Here is a 19,926-nt window from a genome sequence, read left to right on the forward strand (position 1 = left end):
GCACAGCCTCCTGTTAAATCATGGCAAAAACAACCGGAATTATATAACCTCCGAATTGTGTAACAACAAGTAGACAAACTACGTGTCATACTTGCGAAGAGTTTGTGGTATCTCCTGAAATATCCTAAGAGTTTGCTAATAAGGAAGGAAAAAATGTAACGGAGGCACGAGCAGCTGTTCTTCCATCTGAAGATCATCCTCTTTCTCCTCCTGTCCTCAAGTCTACTTTTTGATTAATAACTTTTGACAGTATTTGTTTAAAGTATTTAATCAGATTTCAGTGCTTTATCTCATGCATTGTGCTCTGATTAAAACATAGCATATTTATTTTCCTTATTCATACTCACTGTATTCACCAAAATGAGGTCTATTTAATCATACACTGAATGATAAGCAGCAGCTTTTTCTCCCCTTGCATCACTTAGCTATATAGTATAATTTCACGTTTGAAGAAAGTGGGCTTTTCTGATGCATAATTTTGGTGTGATTAAAAAAATATAATAAGTGACATTTTAAGAGTGAGATTTATTTTTTTTCCATGCGTGATGTTAAAAAGTAGCCAACTTGCAAAGTGTTTCTTTGTGTATTTTACTTAAATGCCTATAATAATTTTTTTTTCCCCCTTCAGACAGCATGTTTTCGAGAAGAGAGAGATGTGTTAGTGAATGGAGATAACCAGTGGATCACAACATTACATTACGCGTTCCAGGATGAAAACTATTTAGTGAGTTTTGTTTTTATGTATGTATTAACAGGAGTTCAGATTATTGGTTGTGATGTGAGAGACAAACATAGCTTACTAATTGTGTATTCTGGACCATACAAACCTTATGAGCAACTGTGATGGGATTTAATTGGATAGCTTACCTTTGATTAACAAAAATGAAAGTGTTTACTGACTTAAATGTTCTATTTGACTTGTTTTTACATGGTAAATGTTACTGATTGCTGCTGTGCAGTTAAAATATGGAATAGTCCCATTTTTGAAATAATGGTTGCTGCTTGTTTTTTTTTTAAATCCACTTATGTGTTGTAAAGCAGCATTCATCCAAGCAAGAATGTTTGCCAAGTCATCTTAAAAAAGAATTGGAAGATGTAGCTGTAGATTAAAGCATCTCTTAATATTGACTATTAGTTTTCAAGTATTTTGAAAGACTTGCAAAGAAGAAGATAGTATGAGAAAACATACTGATTTTCTGTAAAATTTTTCCACATGTGTTTTGATTGTGGTATTGCAGTTATGGTAACACTTACGACTCAAAATGTGAATAACTATGCATTGGTAGGTTTTGATAATTTAGACTGTATTACTTTGTGCTTTTGAATCTGTATCAATGGTAAGTTCTAATGTTTTCTTAAAAATCTGATACATACACAATCTTTTGTTGTGTGCAGTAGAAGAAGTGCTATGCTCAGAATCTTTGTACAGTTGCAATATTTATAGCTTTTCTGTTCACTCAGCTCAGATTCTCGGAGATATATGGATTTTGGGGTAGTTTATATAGAAAAAAGGTTCTGCATTTATGAATCTAAGTATTGTCTTAAAAACCTACCAACCTGTTTTATGCTTTAATGTGGGCAGCAAACATGATCTCATGTTTTATGTAGTACGGATCTTCCTTTCAACAGTACTACAGGGTAAATACTATATATTCAGCATCAGCCTACTGGCATTTGTGGCGGTCTTTCCACTTTGTCTATTTTCATTAAGCACAGAGCAGCTTCTGTTTTTCCATAGTCTGTTAGTGGGAGCGAGTCTTGCAGCCTTTTGGAGAAAACCTCAGTAACACTGTTTCTCATCATTTTTGTTTGCGTACTAATACTCCTCTACATTGTTTTTATCAAAACAAAATAGGATATAACAGAAGTGTCTTTAAAAAAAAACAAAAAAACAAAAAAACAAAAAAAACCCCCAGAAAACAGTTGAGCAGTGGATATTGTTGGGAAGTGGATACTGGTTAGCTTGAATTTAGGAATGCCCTTGTCACTCTCTCACCTAACATCATTGTAGACAAGCTGACAGAATACAAGTTAAGTTGGCAATATGGTGGGTTGAAAATTAGATTGGCTAGAGTGAGTTCTGATCTGTGACAAAACCAGTGTTCCATACTGGAGCAAACATCTTCATTAGTGGGGTGGCATGGACCCTCAGCAGGTTAGCAGACAAAAATCTAGAAGTGGCTTGTATGCTCAGTAGTTATGCAGTCATTCAGAGACTAGAGAACTGAAAACAAAACGCTGATGAAGTTCCACAAAGGGAAATGTGTTGTCCTGCATCTGCAGAGGAATAACCTCAGGCATCAGCACGTGCTGAGTGTTTGTTAGCTGGAAAGCAGCTTTGCTGAGAGAGGCCCTGAGGTACTGGTGGGCAAGCTGACCATGAGCCAGCAACGCACCCTTGCAGGATAAAGAGTATCTTCAGCTGTATTAGAAAAAGTCTTGATAGTAGTCAAAGGAGATTTTCCTCTCTGCCCTGCACCGGTGAGGCTGCATCTGGAGTACTGGCACAGCTGTGGGTTCCCTACAGTACAAGGGAAAGGTGGAGCTACTGGAGCAAGTCCATTCCAAGACCTGAAAGATGACAAAAAGGATTGGAGCATCTTTCATATAAGAAGAGGCTGAGAGCTTCAGACTCTTCAGCCTAGAGAAGTAAAATCTTGGGTGGATCTCTAATCAATGTGTATAAGTGCATGATGGCAGGGGATTGAAGACCAGGAAAACAGACGTTTTTCACTAGCACCCAGAGACAGAAGAAGAGACAACAGACACTGACTTAAACGTGTGAGATTTCATCTGAATGCAAGAAAATGCTTTTCTGCTCTGAGGGTGGTCAACCACTGAAACAAACTGCTCAGGGAGTCTTCATCCATAGAGATATTCAGAATGCAGCTGGCCTCCATAGTCCTGGTCAGCCTATGTAACTGATCCTCCTTGAGCACACGGAGTTGAACTAGGTGATAAGAACAGGTCTCATCCAGCTTAAATTATAATAGGGATTAAATGACCATTTGAACCTGTAATAATTACAAGTATGAAATAATATCCTTAAATCTGTGGGATGTTTTCTCTTGGAAGGATGGCGCTCTTGTTCAGTAATATTTTGTGAAGTATTTAAGACTTGAGTATTTAAGTATCATTACTGTGTTTGACAGAAGAATACTGGATGAAGCTAATAATGTTTTGTTGTGAGATTTACTGTATATGGATACATATAAATAAGAAAAAATGCACAAGTAGGTCAAATATTTAAATGAGACTGAAACAGATACAGTTCTTGAAATATACGAACATCTTGGAATTTGTAAAGCTCATGGTAATTTTTGTAATTAATAAATTCTTATGCATCAATTAGGTTTAGGTTTCAAGTTCACTCAGTAAATTGTTTCTTCCTTTGTTTTCTTACCTTCCCCACACCAAAGTACCTGGTTATGGATTATTACGTTGGAGGAGACCTGCTTACATTGCTCAGCAAGTTTGAGGACAGATTACCTGAAGATATGGCTCGTTTTTATTTGGCTGAAATGGTGATAGCCATCGATTCTGTGCATCAGTTGCATTATGTCCACAGGTAAGCAATTTTGGCTCCAGATTCCTGTTGGAATTAGAATTACTTGCTGGAGTAAAAATAATTCCCGTTAAAGTGTTTAAGCTACTAACAAGTATTTACCATAACAGTAAGCATGACTGCGTTCATCTTCTGAATATTGAGATCTGTTGATAGCCTTGTACCATCTGATCAGAGACATGAGTAGGGAGATTTCATGATTATCCAAAAGAATGCACTGGATCTTGCACGTGTGTTTAAATTAATGATCCTTCAGTTATAAAAGCAAAACTGGAAACCTATTCGTGAAATGTGTCCATCTGTGAACAGGTTTATTGAAGGATTAGATTCTGGTTCTTGGTTAATTTGTTCAACCTATAAAAGCTGAAAGTACACTATTTTTGTATTCTGCTTTGGATTTCTCACACCCCTCCCTCACATATTCTTTTGAACTTGAACAAATTGTCTTGAAAATGAAATGATGACAACGTTTCCCTAAACAGGAAGAAGGACACAATGGTACTTACCTATACATTGGCATATTAAAGAATAATATATTTTGTTCAAAGGAAATTTTTAAGTTGCTTGTCCCTCACATACCTGTAGGCTGTGTTTGCTTCTGTAAACCTAGCATCATCTTTGCTTTATTGTATCATTCTCTACTGAATTCCATGGCAGTTCTTTTAAGCTGAGTAAAGGATTACTTTACAAGACGCAGAAGTTTTAAATACACACTGAATAAATTTACTTTGCTTGCTGTGATGGAAATCAGTGGGAAAACTCAGCTGCTTAAACTGCGTCATTAACCTGGCTGAACCAGCTTTTTTGATAGGTCTGTCATTGTCCTTTGTCTGTACTGGGCAGTTCTGCTGTTACTGTTCACATTTCTGTGATTGACTTCAGAAGAATGGATTTTTTGTATGTTTTTGTTGTTTGTTTTGTTCAAAAAGTGTACTTCAGTTGGCTTTTGGTTTTGGTTCAGAAAACTGAGTTGTTTTCTTTTCTTTGACGTTGTGGTTTTTCATCAAGGAGCTATAACTAGAAGTGCTTCGGTATGAGATTGATGCTAAACTGCGAATGGCTTTTCTGGAGTATTTTGAAGTCTGCTAGTTTTGATGAAGAGCTGTGTTCTTGATAAGGAGGTCTTTGTGATGATGCCTTTTGGAGAAGCCCAAGCCAAGTATTTTCCTTAACGAGTTTCTTGAATTTTGAGTATTTCAACTGTATATTTCTGACAAACTGTTTCTGCGTTTAGGATGTAATGTGGAAGGTATTCAGTTTTAATTTGGATCTAGCATTTCAAATGCATTTGTTAGTGAACTGTTGACATGCTTTTGTTACCAGGTGGAAAGCTCCCCACTTACTACACAGACTGTTTTAACCGATAAGCCTGCAGTAGTAACTTCTGAGGAGAAAATCTCATGTAGGTGTAAAGTTTGGATAGAACATGAAGTAGAGTTGCAGTCCAAAGCAACATACTAGTTTTTATGCCTGTGCATCTATTACTATTGAATGCTTAACAAAAAAGCCTAAGTGAATTCTGTTTGTTTTGCCAGTGGGATTCCTATGTTTACAAACCAAATTCTAAATTTGGCATTTTGGCCCTTGGCACAAGCAGTCTGCACAGTTCATCGTTAATACTGCTGTAATACAATGCCTGTTTCTTGGGGAATGTTTTGCAAAGATTAAAATTGTGATGGGAACCTAAGCGTATATTAAATGATCAGCCTCTGAAACGTGACCCCTCTAGTATTAGTAGGGTGTTAGCTACAGTTACGCATATTATCTTACCTCAAATATGTTGAATTTGTTTTTTTCCATACAACAGAGATTAAAAAAAAAAAAATCTGATTATTTCAGTGGTAACATAGGTTTTTATGTATTTTATCTGCAGATGGAAATTGAGGTGGTAAGTGCTTCTTCTTGTTTAAATCCTTTTAAATTAAAAACAAACAAAAAAAAAACAACAAAAAAGCCTTTAGAAGGCCTGCTTGTGCCACTGGAAGAAAAACAAACCTCACTTACTTTCTTACTAAGAAAATGTTTTGGAAGGATTATGGAACACCTATGTTAATTATTATTTTTGGTGGTTATGTTTATGGGAGGAGAGCTATGACTGCAAGGCAAGCTCTCAAGTTACATGCATTTCAGATGTCCTCTTTTACATGTGAAAGGATAGGTATGCAAAGTGTGAACATAACTAGTTCTATGAGGTATGTGAGAATCCTGTTAGTTTGATCAGTGCGTTTCTGGATTTCTAGTTGCCACTCTTTTCTTGTGAAGCATTTCAGCATTTCGAATAACAATACATTTATTTTTCTTTTCTTTCCATTTTCTGTATCACCATCCAAAATTTAAGTCAGGCTTCACTGGAATACTTGAGTTCTTAAAATGTAGAGCAGCTGAATTCTCAATGGAAGTGACATCCTTTTTGAGGAAATACTGACATAAGGGAATAAGTCCATTAGGGGGGTAAAGGAGCTGTCTATTCCCTATCAAGCCTGCCTCTGCTTTATTTCTAGTAAGTTACCATTTGTTCTCAGTAAAAATCATCTTAGGGACATCCCTGAGATATTTACAGTAGCTAGCAGGCAGTTGAAATCTGGGATTCTTTTTAGGATACATTTTACTTTCAACTATAAGTTCCAGTGCCAATGTATCCATTTCTGACTTGCTGAATAAGTGGTTTTCTGTATTCTGGGTGTATCCCATCTTTCCTGATCATTAATTTGCCTAAGTGGAAAATTTGGGGGTGGAAGGCACGTCCAGGGAGTTAGCTGCATTGCGCGGTATGTCTGAGTTGAGTTGGCACCAAGAAGTGCCAAGTGCTGTGGCCTTTGGTAAAGTGAACTGTAATTGTGGGTTCGAAAGAAAGCAGCAACATATTTTAGATGTTTATCAGACTTTGCAGCAGACGTAATGTCAAACACACACATGAAGATGTCCTTACAAAATGCTGAGAATGAAGGAAATGGGGATAGAAAATTAAGGAAAAAATAACATAAGAGTATTTTGATAGTCTGCTGAAAATGTATTACTTTGAACTGTTGTAGGATTTAGTTTTACATGGAAAACTGGAGGACAAAGTTATTTTTGTGGGTATTTGGTAAGATAGTGTTGTCTTGCAAGTTACTCCTCTATGTAGGTAGGAGAGCTCCATGAGTCTAGGCTTGCTCTTCATTTTTTTTTTCACTGAGAAAGGATTGAAAACAAAGTTCATATTTACAAACTCAGGGCTTTCATTTTGCTCCACGACCCCTTATGTTTTAAGTTCTGCTGGCTATTGCTGTAGTATCCCTTCAGGGTGGCACCCAATCTGCCGTGGGGACTGTGCAAGGCTAATGATATTTGACTTGAATTTGCTGAGGGGATTTCCTGAGGAGGATGTGATGAACCAGAAATATTTGAAATAAAAGACCTATATATGCTTCCAGTGTCAAGAGTGAGTGGATTTACTATGCTGTGAAAGTCAAACAGTTTCGTACAATATTGTGTCTAGTGGAAGTGTTAATTGAAGTGAAATGTGCGTAATGGATGCATTAGCTACTGTGGACTCGCATTCTGTGTTACTTGAGCAGAAGGAATTGAGAAACCCTAACTGTAATGCCTTAAGTGATGGTAGCCTTGAGTGGTCCTTTCAGCAGAGGCACTTTTCCAAACCCATCTTTCTTCTCTCCCATTGTTCCACTCTCCCGAAGATCCAGGCTCCAAACATCGCTTCAGCTCTGCTGAAGGGGTTTGTTGGGGCTGTGCAGTGAACTGAATTGAGGACACTGGTCCAAGCTAAAAGTGACTTTACACTTTAATCTGGGTCAGTTCTCCAGTCTGTTTGATGGAGAATGAAAGAATGGGGAGACAGAGAGAATTATTTTAAGTTGAACTTGGCAGTAAAATCATGTTTCTAACACTGTGACTTTCCCAGCATCCAGTGACTGCTACTCGAGATATCTGAATATTTTTTGAATTAAAAATATAATAATAATAAAAAAAAAAACATGAGAAACTCTTAGGGCTGCAGTTCCTTAAATGTACGTAGGTACAGAACTCTTCGGAAATATAACTTTCTCCTTTCATGTCTGATAGCTCCCCACGAAAGGACATTCTCTATTCAGTGGAGGAAGGCCAGCAAGGCAAGGAGCACATCTCTGTTCTTTCTGGTGTCCCTGTCAGTCTTTTAGCGTGATAACTATCTCTTATTAGAAAAGAGACTCACAAAAAATCATCTTCTAAACATTTGTTCTTTACCTATGATTTTTTCTTTTAATGTAGATTAGTGTATCTTCTGGGTGCAGTTGCTTCAAAGCAGATAGATGAGAGCATTCTGTTAGCTATTATGGAATCCTGTTTAGGAATTGGATGTGGTTATCGTAAAACAGAAGCATGCAAAACTGCTAAAATTGAAAATGAGAAAGATGGCTGGGAAATAGAGCTTGATTGAGAAGAGTCCTTTTTAACCACGTGCCTTAATGGAAAAATTCTTACTGCAAAATATCTTCCACTGAATTACTCCATATTTAAAACAAAACAAAAAACTTAGTCTTGCCTTCCAAGTAAAAATGTTTATAGCAGGGCTCAGTGGATACCAAATGTGTTGGAACTTCTGAAGAGACTTTGAGCATAAAAACTTGTCATCTGTAGTGGTCACAGAAGAAAACTGTCTGCATTACAACTAACAGATCTGAGATGAGAACTTTCTCAGTGTCTTCTGAAGATGGAGGTGTTTTCAGAATTTTGAAACTTCTTTTGAAGACAAACGTTCCCATTTGTGAGCTGTTATTATATGAATTAAGCTATAATTTTACACTCATTCTTTTCTGATTATTTCAGACCTGGAAACATTTTTTCCTTTGATATCCAGAATCAATAGTAGGAAAATAAGGCAGAAACATTTTTACTGTTTCTGAATTTTTAGTCCTGATGACTGTGGTTTGGAGGGTGCAGTTAGCTCATTGTTTGGTGACTGACGATAGAGTTGGTTGCTAGTGCTTCCATTGATTTTGTTTTTGCTTGGAAGGTTCAGAATGATTCTGGTAGGAATGAGCATGACAGTTATAGGATGGATTCTTTCCTTCTCTGGAGGCTTTTGTTATGTTAGAGCTAGGTTAGCTACCTGTTTTGTTTTCTATAAAATTTGTTTGATTTTTTTGTATAATTGTGAACTGACTATTTCATACTACCTCCCTTAATACCCTTAAATTTTCATTTTATTAATACCCTGTGTGGTATCCTTTTCCTTCTCAGTAAATGAAAATATCCTTGCATGAAGTGGGGGAGTTTGATTCCTGAAAAAGCAGTTAAGGAAATGCTGTCCAGGTTAACTTCTATACGTTGATGCTGTCCTACAGTAAACATTTGCCCAAGCTGTTCTGTTGTTAGAAGATGCTACACCATGTTCCTTTTTAATAATGACAAAATGTTATTAGCTTATAAATTCTTAAGTGAGTTAAAAAGTAGGTTGCTTAATATCCTGCAAATTAGAATACTGCTTACAAGGCAAATGCTTGAGTAGGGTTGTGAGTGGTTCTGTTAGGGAAGGCTTTGTGGTTGGGGTCATGGAAGGAAGACCTTGTGCAGTTTTATTGGGAAAGTTGTGTAAAACTCTTTATTGACTCAGGTGCAGTGATGTTTATGCTGTCAGTTTTTCTTTATTAGCTACTGGGAGTCAGCCTTTAGCATTTCCTCATGCAGCAGGAAACTGATACTGTAACTCAGTAATTTTCTTTTAGTTATTGTGTGTGAAATCCGGGAAAAGGGTTTTGGAAAGGGACAAAACAGAAAACGCTGTGTAGAAGAGGAAAAGTGGGGAGGAAGTCTGAAATTTCATCTGAATCAGATCTGGTGTAATGGTGTCAAAATTGTGTTTTCCTGTTATAGGAAGTTGAGCATTTAGCACAGAAAGGAGGCAGCTCTTACACTGCTCTGTCACAGCTCTTTTATGATTCTGCGTAAGTGTAATGGCTGGAAATTCAGGCCTTAAATTTCTGCCTGAGATGTTAAAAAATGATTCATTTATTTTCTCTTTAAGCAGTCGCTATGACTTATGCTTTTTCTTACGTTGAAAGAAAATATTTCACATATGCAACTTGCTTTTGAAGACTTTCAATAAAATTATCCTTTATTCTTAATGAGTGTAATTTTGGTGTGTTTAAGCAAGCAGTGCACTTTTTGTTTTTCTCATTATTTTTGAAGTTTGGGGGTGTTTCTCTGCCAAGCTACTGCAGGAGTTAGTGGGTTACATTTAGACTAAATGATTTCTTCTGGTACAAGTTCTGGCTACATTCTTCATTCAGTCTGCTATCAGGGATTTTAGGGAGGTACTACAGTGCTTATTTTATCTGGATCGTAATTTCAATATGCTTTTTGTTTTAACAACAATGAAAGGAAAAAACACACAGAACTATTTACAGCTTACATTCGTTAATGAATGTCTGTGTAGTAGAACTGTAGATGTACATTCAACCTTTATTCCTGCATGTTTTCTTGATTTTCTGGTGTTATAAAGATTCTCTTACAAGTTGAACCTACCTGAACACATTCTGAATGGCTTATGGGAAGAAAGCCTTCAGGATGCACTTCTATTCTTTCCCTTCATTTCTGTTTTGTAAGAATAATCCATTAATTATTTTCAGATTTTTTTTTTGGTTTCATAGTTACTGCTTTTGTGTGATTTAAGCATAAATGCCTATTCATTAAAGAGATCTTCTGTACCATCTGAGGAGTCATTTCTACAGACTATAAAATATTCTTAAGTAAAAGTAAGGAATTCAAATTTTTATCTGTAGTTCACTGATCTTTCAGAAAAAGAATTTTCTTAAAATCTACTTGAGATGCCAGAGATATCATAGACTTAATTGAATGCTTATTTTATGTGTTAACATCTTGGTATGTTATGTTTATACAAGCACACTTAAACACAACTAATCAAATTAAATATTTTGTAGACCTGTGATATCTTTGCTCAGCAAGTTATTACCAGAAGTTGTTTCGGATTGACTTATCTTTTACACCAGAAACTTTATACTGTCTGCAGTTGAAGGCTGAACATACAGAATCATCAAATTTCCTGAGGAAGAAGCGATCCACAGGGATCATTGAGTCCAAGTCCCAGTTCCACACTGCACCACCCAAAATCCAAACCCTATGTCTGAGAGAGTTGTCCAAACACCCCTTGAATTCTGGCAGCTTGGGGTTGTGCCCACTGCCCTGGGCAGCCTGTTTCATGCCCTCTGCCCTCTGGGGCAGAGCTTTTCCCTAACCCCCTGACCCTCCCTTGACTCGGCTCCATGCCATTCCCTTGTGTCACCAGAGAAAATGTTATTTTTTTTTTTCTATGGACTTGTATCACAAAGCTGGTTTTTTTTGTTGTTGTTGTTTATTTTCAAGAACATGAAAACTGAATGGATGTCAAAAACAAAAATATGATTTACAGTGATGTCTATTGCCTAATGTACTCAAAAATAAATTGTTGCAAAGGTGCACCTCTTACATAAACATTAATTTGCTTATTTTGTTGCTTTAAACCGTAGTTCATAGAAAATGTTTGCATGAGATTCCTTATTACTAATGTCATGATTGCTTTTGACGGTTAAATGCACAGGAGAGTTGTGAATACTGAAGTTTATAACAAATGGGTTGTTGATTCCCGTTTGAATATCATAAATGAGAAAAAATGTCTCTTTTCATCAAAAAAATCAAAGGGATTCTGGAGATATCAAGGGCAAGAAATGCAGCAATTGTTTATTGCAGTGTTCAACGTCAAGCTTCATTCTCACAGATTTAATTCCAGTTATAAATAGCTTTTTTCCTTTTAATCACGGTATCTGAAGTTAACATAATAAGACGCCTTATCGAAAAAAGAACAAAACATAAGGCACAGACACGGATTGGGACTAACTAACGATTATGCCAGCTCAGTTAGAAACTCAAACACGAACTACATGTGGAAGCTGCTCACTGCAGTTTCCTTGGAGAGATACGAGCTTTTCTATGGATGTGACGACATCCAAACTTTGTCCAGTGGTTTTTGAATGAGTTATTCAAAACTTCTGCACTATGCCAGCACGGCTTGTTGATTTGCCTCCTTATCTTTTAAATGTGTTGGCACAATCTTTCCATGATGCTATCTGCCAAAACTGTGCCTGTCTCAATTTATTTGTATGTTTTCATTATGATTTACACTAATATTTTACAGTATGGTCATGAAGCCAACGTAAAATCTCTAATGTGCTGAAATATTTTGCAAAATATTATGGAGAAAAAAGCAGATTTTCACTTCCAGTGTCTTTTTTCTTTAAGAAAGATGAGTAAGCATTTCACAAACATCTTCTGTTCCTTTTATTACTTCCTAATTCCCCAGTACTAGGTCTGTGCAATTTGACATGAATGTAATATTATTAGCAGTATCAAAAATCTTTTCCTTACCTCTGTTCTTGAGACAGTAATGAAATAATAACCTGTTTCTCAACAAACAGGAAATTCCTGTTGGTGCATAAAAAAGAATTCCATGAACAGGAATAAAGATGTTTCCAGGACCCTGTCAGAAATTTTGATAATTTTGACACAGTTCCAGTTTAGTTCTGTTATGATTTAAATTGTTTAAACTGATCTACTTGAACATGGTGCAGTCATTACTGAAGATTGCATGTACATTTGAGCTGAAAAAACAGTTGATGTTTTGGGACGTATATGATTGTATGGGATGGATATTGCAGACTTTGACTTCATATTATGGCAATAAGAGCTCTTGTCTGAAAGTGTCTGATGGTGTGATGCTGGTTTGCACAGGTTGTGGTTTAACCTGGCAGGCAGCTCAGCACCACGCTGCTGTTTGCATACCACCTCTGCAGGGAGATGGGGGGTGGGAATCAGAAAAGATAGAACTTGCAGGTTGAGATGAAGAAAGTTTAATAGGACAAATTGAAGGAAAAATAGTGATTAAAAAGAAAACACAACGCAAGTGATGCACAGTGTAGTTGCTTACCTCCAGATGACCCATGCCTACCTGATTTCTGAGTAGCAGCAGCCCTCCTGGCCTATGCCCCTCAATTTTCTTGTTCAGTGTGGTGCTGTGTGGTATGGAATATCTTCTTCGCCATTTGGGGTCAACTGTCTTGATTCTGTTGCATTCCAGCTTCTTGTGCTCTTCCAGGTTCCTCTCTGGTGGAGTGATATGAAAAGCTGGAAAATCCCTAAATTAATGTAAGCACTGCTCAGCAACAACTGCAACACCAGTGTGTTATCAACATTGTTCTTCTCCTAAATCCAAAGCGTGGCATTGTATCAGCTACTAGGAAGAAAATTAACGCTATGCCAGTCAAAACTTAGACTTCATTCAGATAGCATCAATAATAATTTTATCAAGGTTTGAAATTATATTTGCATTAGTTATTAAACAGAAGAACTCTGGATATTCTTACCTGCTGTACAGTACCATGCAGAAGGTCAGAATTATTCCCTTAGTAGATTTTATTACAGAGCTTAAAAGCTGAATGTAGCAGAACAAGAAACTGAAAAAAGAAATGGGTCTAGCTAAGAGGAAAAACGTGATTAGCCCAAACAGTGCAACTGGTAAATTCTTGTTAGTTGCCTTAAATAATTATTCTCTCATAATAGCATGCTTAGTTAAACGTGTCAATAATAGGTTGTTGTTTTTGTCATTATTATTTTATTGGGTCTTACAGAACCATAGAATCATCTAGATTGGAAAAGACCTTCAAGATCTTGGTAGGTCAGGTTGATGGTTGGACTCCAATTCCCATCACTAAATCATGTCCCTTAGTGCAGCATCCACAGTTTAAATATCTCCAGGGATGGGACTTGATTACTACTGTGGGCAGCTCATCCTAATGCCTGACCACCACCTCCATGAAGAAATTTTTCAGATGTCTAACATGGGATAGCTTAAGACCATTTCCTCACAACTTACTGCTTCTCACTCAAGAAAGGAGACTGATGCCCTCCTTTCTACAACCTCCCAATAGCTGTAGAGAGTGATGAAATTCCTTTTCCCTTGCAACAAGGGCTTTAAATTATGAATGCAAGTGAATTGTAGGGAACAAGCCACAAAGATCCTCAGAATTCAGCTAGCTAGATTCATGTTACTTTTTTTGTATTTGAGCATTTCTTGAAAAAAAGATAGCTGAATCACTTGCAGTCTGGTTTTCTATTTGCTGCTGAAGAATATCTTTGTAAATAGATTGAGTTGAATTGAATTTAGATGCAGTTTTCAGGAGAGGCAAAGGGTTATTTTTTTATTTTTTCTCTCTATATAAAATTTGAATCTAGCTGATTGTTCTTCAATGATAATTTTATATCCATAACTACATATTTATGTCATTTAAATGTGTGAGGTTTTTTCTTTATTGTATTAAAGAAACATCAGGTGTTGTTTTTCTACTGCTATATCTGGATGGTATAATGTTTTGCTCTAGGCTTAAGAAAGATAATTTAGGCTGACATTTTAGGCAGTGTTTTCATTTATTAAAGGAACCGAGTATTCATTTGGTCCATCTATTTATTACAGATTGTCTCAAATTGCATACTAAAAATTCAGTATTTAAAGTGTCCTTTGTTTTTCAGTATTTTTCTTTAAATCTGTGAAAACAAAAAATCTTTAAGCACGTAGGCAACTTTTCTAACTTTTGTACGGAGTGTTATTTATTTTTTTTTTAATTTGAAATATTGTGTTGATTATGTTGAGAACTGCGGGGAAAATTTTTTTGTTTGTTTGTTTCTTTTTTTAAATTAAAAGCAGTGCTGGAGGCCATTGGCTGCTGTTGGGTTCAGAAAAATTCTCCTGGTTAGAGCTTAATGCACTGGTTATGAGTGATTGATCTCTCCGTGCTTTTGAAAGTAAAAGGAGGTTTTACAGGATTTTCACTTCTTGTACTTTGTTTTTTATTCAGACTCTTCCTGGCACACATGGCCAAGAAAGGCTTTTGACTACCTGTTCTAATGTATTCTTCAGTAAATCATGTGTATGTGTATCTGGTTTACTTGCCAATTTAAGATCTAAATTCCTGTTTGCCATTCTTGCCACTCTTGCTTTGCAATTTGAATTCTAGAGAGAGGAAAGGCAGAGAATGATTGTATTGACATTAATCAAATTGTAAGTACATCAACTCACTCTATAAAAAGCAAGTGTTAAAACTGCTTGTTAATATGAGTTCTGAAACACACCTGTAACATTACCTATAAACAAGGACTTAATGTCAGTCTCCTTGTTAGCCAATAGATGCACAGTAGGCAACTAATTCTACTTAAAAGACAAGCAACAATGAGATTAACTTTAGGTTAAATGACTGAAAATAGCAACTTTGATCCTTCGAGTGACCAGCTATTTAAGTAGAGGAGGAATGAGAAGGTAAACAAGCATGGGAGTAAGGGAAGCAAAAAGACTGAAAGCATGAGTGATTTCTGAGAGTTGTGGGTCATGGTTTTGTTTTTATTTTTTTGTACATTTGAGTTTTCTTAAATACTGTTTGTCTGAAGATGGTGTACTCTGACTATCCTTCAATAACGTGATTTCAACCACAGCTTTCACTTAGTAGCTGCAGTTCTTGGCATGAGTGTCTTTAATGCAACACTCGCAATTTAGGTATATCAAATCAATAATGTTTTAATTTAGTTAAAAAAAAAAAAGTACTATCGTAGTTTCCTACCATATATTTTCTCACTGTAACTTTTCAATATGTATTGAGCTAAAGATGATGGACCTTGATTCACTTTGTGGTTTGCACCAAGAGACAGGCTTCTGATTCACCTGGCTGCTCCAGAAAATTTGATGCAGTTGGACATGTGTCACCTTACCACTCAGCTATCTGCACAGAATACTTTTTTCCCCAGCATTTTAAAGACTTCAGGATTCTTTCTCTATCAGGCTTCTAACTTCTGCAGTTCACAACTTCTACGATATCAAATCTGAAAAAGCATATTGGGAAAAAATAAACCATAAAATTGGCTGCTGTTAAAATAATCTCCTTAATTGTTAGTGTAGGAATTTGAAACGCATCTCACATGGGTCACAGCCACCTTGTGTGAAGAGCTGAAGTGAATTCCAGATCCAAACTGTGTAAGTCAGAAGTCTGTTACTTTGACTGTAAGTTTGTTGTCAAAAAGTAAAATACCCATACTGTCTCAAAATAGCAAAATAAGAGCAAAAATCTTGTTCAGGCAGTAAAGCCTTTTCAGATTGGCACAACAGCTTTCTAGGAGTCTTCTGTTTCTACCTTGGGATCCTCCTGGACCAAAAATAAACCTGCATGCTTTTCACATTGAATTAACTCTGAACAGCTGAAAAGCTCATGTCAAATATCCATGTAAATGTATCTCAAAAGATTCCTTGGCAGCCTCTCCTTCATTCAGGCTGAGGAAGGCTGGTTCTGTGGGTGAGGATGCTGGCCAGGTATGGCTGCTGTGATATGATGCATTAGGTGTTTCAACAGAGTAGCATTGTGTTCCAGGTCAGCATGTTCAGATTCAGCAGCCTGGGTATGATGTCCACTTTCCATCTGTTTAAAATGTATGCATATATAATTTGAGGTCTTAAATGATGTAGTAAAAAATTACAGTCATAGAATGCATTGTAGTGGAGGCGTGTGGATTTGTATGTTTGTCATGCATTTGGAGTCATTTATTTTCTTTCTGGCTCCTACTGATGGATGTGTGTTTCTCTCTGTAGAAGACTTTGTTGGGGGTTTCATGAGAGAGCAGTGATAGAGCTACTTATCTGGATATGTGATAACACACAGGAGAAGATAGTCTGTCTCTGCTTCTTTCTTTCCCTATTAAACTTTGCAATTGCCCACCACTCTGAGATACTCATTTGTTTTTCTTAGTGTCCCCCAGTAAAGCTTGGGGGGCTTCAGCTTGGGCTAAACCTTTATCAGTAGCATTGGTCAGGCTGAACGAGCAGCTGTGCATGTGGTTGGCGTAGAATACGTAGCATGAAGTGATCTGAATTGCAAGTGAAAGACAGTTTCTTTTCCTTATCTTGCAAGTTTACATAAGCATGCCTACGTGCACACTCTTGTTCTCTTTTCTCTGTACTTAAAACTTTCTTTGCATTACTTGTATTTAACAGCACTATCTTTTGTTGGCTTTAACAACTTGAAAACAACAACTACAATTCTTTCAACAGTTTTTTTTTTTAACAAATAATCAGAAGGTAATAAATAGTGCCATATTTGCAACACAGTAAAGAACATGATCAAGTTTTGATGGGGAAGCAGAAGAGATTATCCTGAATCTAGTTTTATTCTTTCAGGAGAAATAGATTCTTTGCTCTCCACTGTTCTACTTTTTTAATTGCTGACTTTGAAAGAATCTGCTTTCCTGTTAGCATTTAACCTAAATGTTATTAATTTAGGATACAGATAAGTGGAAGATGTATTTAAAAAAAAAAAAACCCACATGCTTTTCTTTGTTGTTCTTCAGTAGCTTTTCCCCTAACCCCACCTTTTGCTCAGTAGGCATTCTGAACGACGCTGACTTCTGTTGAAAAAAGAGGGATCACGGGTATCTGTGTAGCTACCGAATATAACTTTATTGGATGAAGGAAGAAGAAAAAGGATCTGTGCCGTACATTAAAGCGGCTGTGTAGCACTGCTGTTTTCTGAAACTTCTTTCTTTTAGGCAGCCTTAAAAAAAAAGGAAATCTAACTCCACACCGGCCTAGGGGAAGGACAGTAAAATATATAGGATGTAACAGTGCTGCTTCATGTAGTTACAGCAGCAATAGCAAGTGTGTGATGTATATACTTGTTTTCTCAGGGTGATATTACTTCTCAACATAAACATTTTTAAAAATTATTTTAGCATCCAGAGTTTACTTCACATAACACAAGAATAAGAAACAATTACTTTATAAACTTTGTAATTATTTTTTGTTTTACGTGTCTTTAATGTACATTGTACTTTCTTTTGTATATCCCCTCTATCCCTTGATATATTTTTATGACTTTGTCACGATTTTTATTACCACCACGTAAGTGGAGGGGAGACAGATAAAATCAACCTCATATTAAGGCTGTATATCCTTAGTTTGGGAAAGTGAAAGGCATCTAGTGTTCCCAAAACTCATTTATGTACAGGCCTCCTTTTCCCTTATCTCTCATAATCTTTTGTGTATTCATAGCTCCATATTTCTTCCTGGAAGGTGAGAAAGGTTTAGGGTTGCTGTAAGGTGCAGCATGGACCCAGCAGGTTAGTTTGTTTCTTGATCAGTCCCAGAAATTTTCTAGTGATTTGCAACTCACATCTTGCTTCAGCTTACAGATATTGCTGACAATTAAAAAACACTGTATGTTTGTCAATGCAGATGTACATGAATAAAAATACATATTAAAAGCTGTTGTATGTACAAAAATATGGCTTTTGAATGAGATTTCTTCCATAAGTTACTTGGTTAGTATTGTCAATGCATTTAAAAGATGTGAAAAATATTTTTTGATTATCATTGTCAAAAACAATCAAACCCTCAGATTATGTTGTCTAGTTTACTCTTAGAATTATTCAGTGCAATCAGATGTCTCAGACAATGTATGGTTATATTGAAATGCAGAGAGCAAAGATTATCCAAAATAAGAATAAAAAGAAAGTATTTATCTGCTTATAAATATGTATTAATGTTTGCTAGTATAGGTAGTAATTTACGGTATAACAGCTGGGCATATTCTGGATTCCTTTTTAGCCTCTTCTTTCAGGATTTCTTTGGCAGATGGCACTCACAGATGGACATAACATTCTTAAGGAGCTTACTCTTTCTACTTCTTTACCCTCCAGTAACTCATGATACTATTAGAAAACTAAAAGCTTTGACATGAATTAGCCTTACTTAGCAGACTTTAATTTTTTAATCTTTAGAATATGCTGCTTGGCAGTGGTGGTGGAGTTCTTAATCTGTTTACTTAGTCCTTAGAAGCCAAAACACAATTCTGATAGAGCTGGGTTGGCAAAATTTAGCGCAAATAGTGTTTTTCAAATATTTTTGAATTGTCATTTTATTTTTCTTCCTAAATTGCAGACGGAAAAAATGGAGAAGGATACAAAAGAATACAGTTCAGCTACCCCCAAAAAAACTGTCAGCGGAAGCTCTCGAGTTCAAACAAGCTACCTGGTGTTCTGTTGTAATTACACTGAAATATTAGTAAATAAACCTAATATCTTAAATTTGGTCAAAGTTGTTTTTATCAGCATTCATATAAAGCTGTTTTTAGCAAGCGTGTTTGCGTATCCACCTAATAGCCTGTTACAAAAAGAGCAACTTGTGTTAAAGCTTGCTGAGTGTGCTTGTCTGATAGTTATTTGTCTATCATGTGCTTAGTGTTGTTTCTAATATTTGTGCAGCTTTGGCCTTGAACATGAAGGCTCTAATTATCTCAAGTGTTTACTCAAATGGTCATTTTCTGTGATGAATGTAATCAGTGTGGAGTTTCTGTTGAGGAATGTGAAACTGTAAGTAGAATGATTGGATCCAAAAAAAGCATTGTGACAGCTGGACAAGTTAGAGATGCCCTCAGCTAGGTCCTCCACTTTTACGTGTTAGTAATTCATTAGAAAACTGGAAGATAACAGATGGAGATAAAGAAATGAAATCTCTTCTGTGTTTTTTTTTTTCCCCTCAATTATATGTTAATGAAAGTTTTTCAACTTCTCTTTCTCAAATACTATGTAGTCTACTGTAGTAATACCTCTGGTTCACAACTCATTTATTTTTATTTCAGGGCCCTTCTGGTGTGGACTAGCAGAGCAGTCCATTCCTTCTCATCACTTTTTTTCCACAGAGGCCTCTTAAAGTTATTGTTGTGTATTCAGTGTAGACATAGTTACTCAGTGAATAAAGGTATAAAGTAAGCATTGCTTTTCAACCTTCTTCTGGGAAGTAGTTGGGTTCTGCAGAAAAAACCTGATGTGTCTTCCTTGTACCAGGGCCCCCAAGCCTGGATATAGCACTCCAGATGGAGTCTTGTGAGGGTAGAGGGGGACAATCCCCTCCCTCTCCTTGCTGGCCACTCCACACCCAGGATACCATACCGTTGGCCTTCTAGGCAGCAGCCCCACACAGATGGCTCATGTCTTGCTTTTGTAGATCCACCAGGCCCTACAAGTTCTTCTCCACAGGGCTTCTCTCACTGAGTTCTTTACTCTGTCTGTACACATATCGGAGATACTGGAGGTTGCCTTGACCCAGCTGCACCACCTTGCACTTAGTCTTTTTGAACCTCATTATGTTCTCATTTGCCCACTTTTCAAACCACTCCAGGTCCCTCTGGATGGCATCCTTTCTTCTGCTGTATCAACTGCACCACTGAGCTTGGTGTCATCAGTAGACTTCCTGAAAGTGCTCTCAATCTCACTGTCTATGCCCTTGATAAAGATATTGA

The 19,926-nt window shown here is 36.6% G+C and overlaps 1 protein-coding gene across 5 annotated transcripts in view; it reads left to right on the plus strand.

Moving 5' to 3' along the window:
- The window catches only part of LOC104909559 (serine/threonine-protein kinase MRCK alpha-like), a 46,507-nt gene extending 27,111 nt beyond the window's left edge, over positions 1–19,396 (plus strand). The window contains exons 4-6 of one of the 5 annotated variants that reach the window (XM_031552340.1): positions 629–724; positions 3,420–3,568; positions 18,567–19,396. In XM_031552340.1, the coding sequence (XP_031408200.1) occupies positions 629–724; positions 3,420–3,568; positions 18,567–18,690 (369 nt within the window). In that variant the 3' untranslated portion in view covers positions 18,691–19,396. The other 4 variants (XM_031552341.1, XM_031552343.1, XM_031552344.1 and 1 more) reach the window with 4 other exon arrangements.
- Positions 19,397–19,926: the final 530 nt, after the last annotated feature.

The sequence above is a fragment of the Meleagris gallopavo genome, chromosome 2 (genome assembly GCF_000146605.3).
Source record: "Meleagris gallopavo isolate NT-WF06-2002-E0010 breed Aviagen turkey brand Nicholas breeding stock chromosome 2, Turkey_5.1, whole genome shotgun sequence".
Classification (NCBI taxonomy): domain Eukaryota; kingdom Metazoa; phylum Chordata; class Aves; order Galliformes; family Phasianidae; genus Meleagris; species Meleagris gallopavo.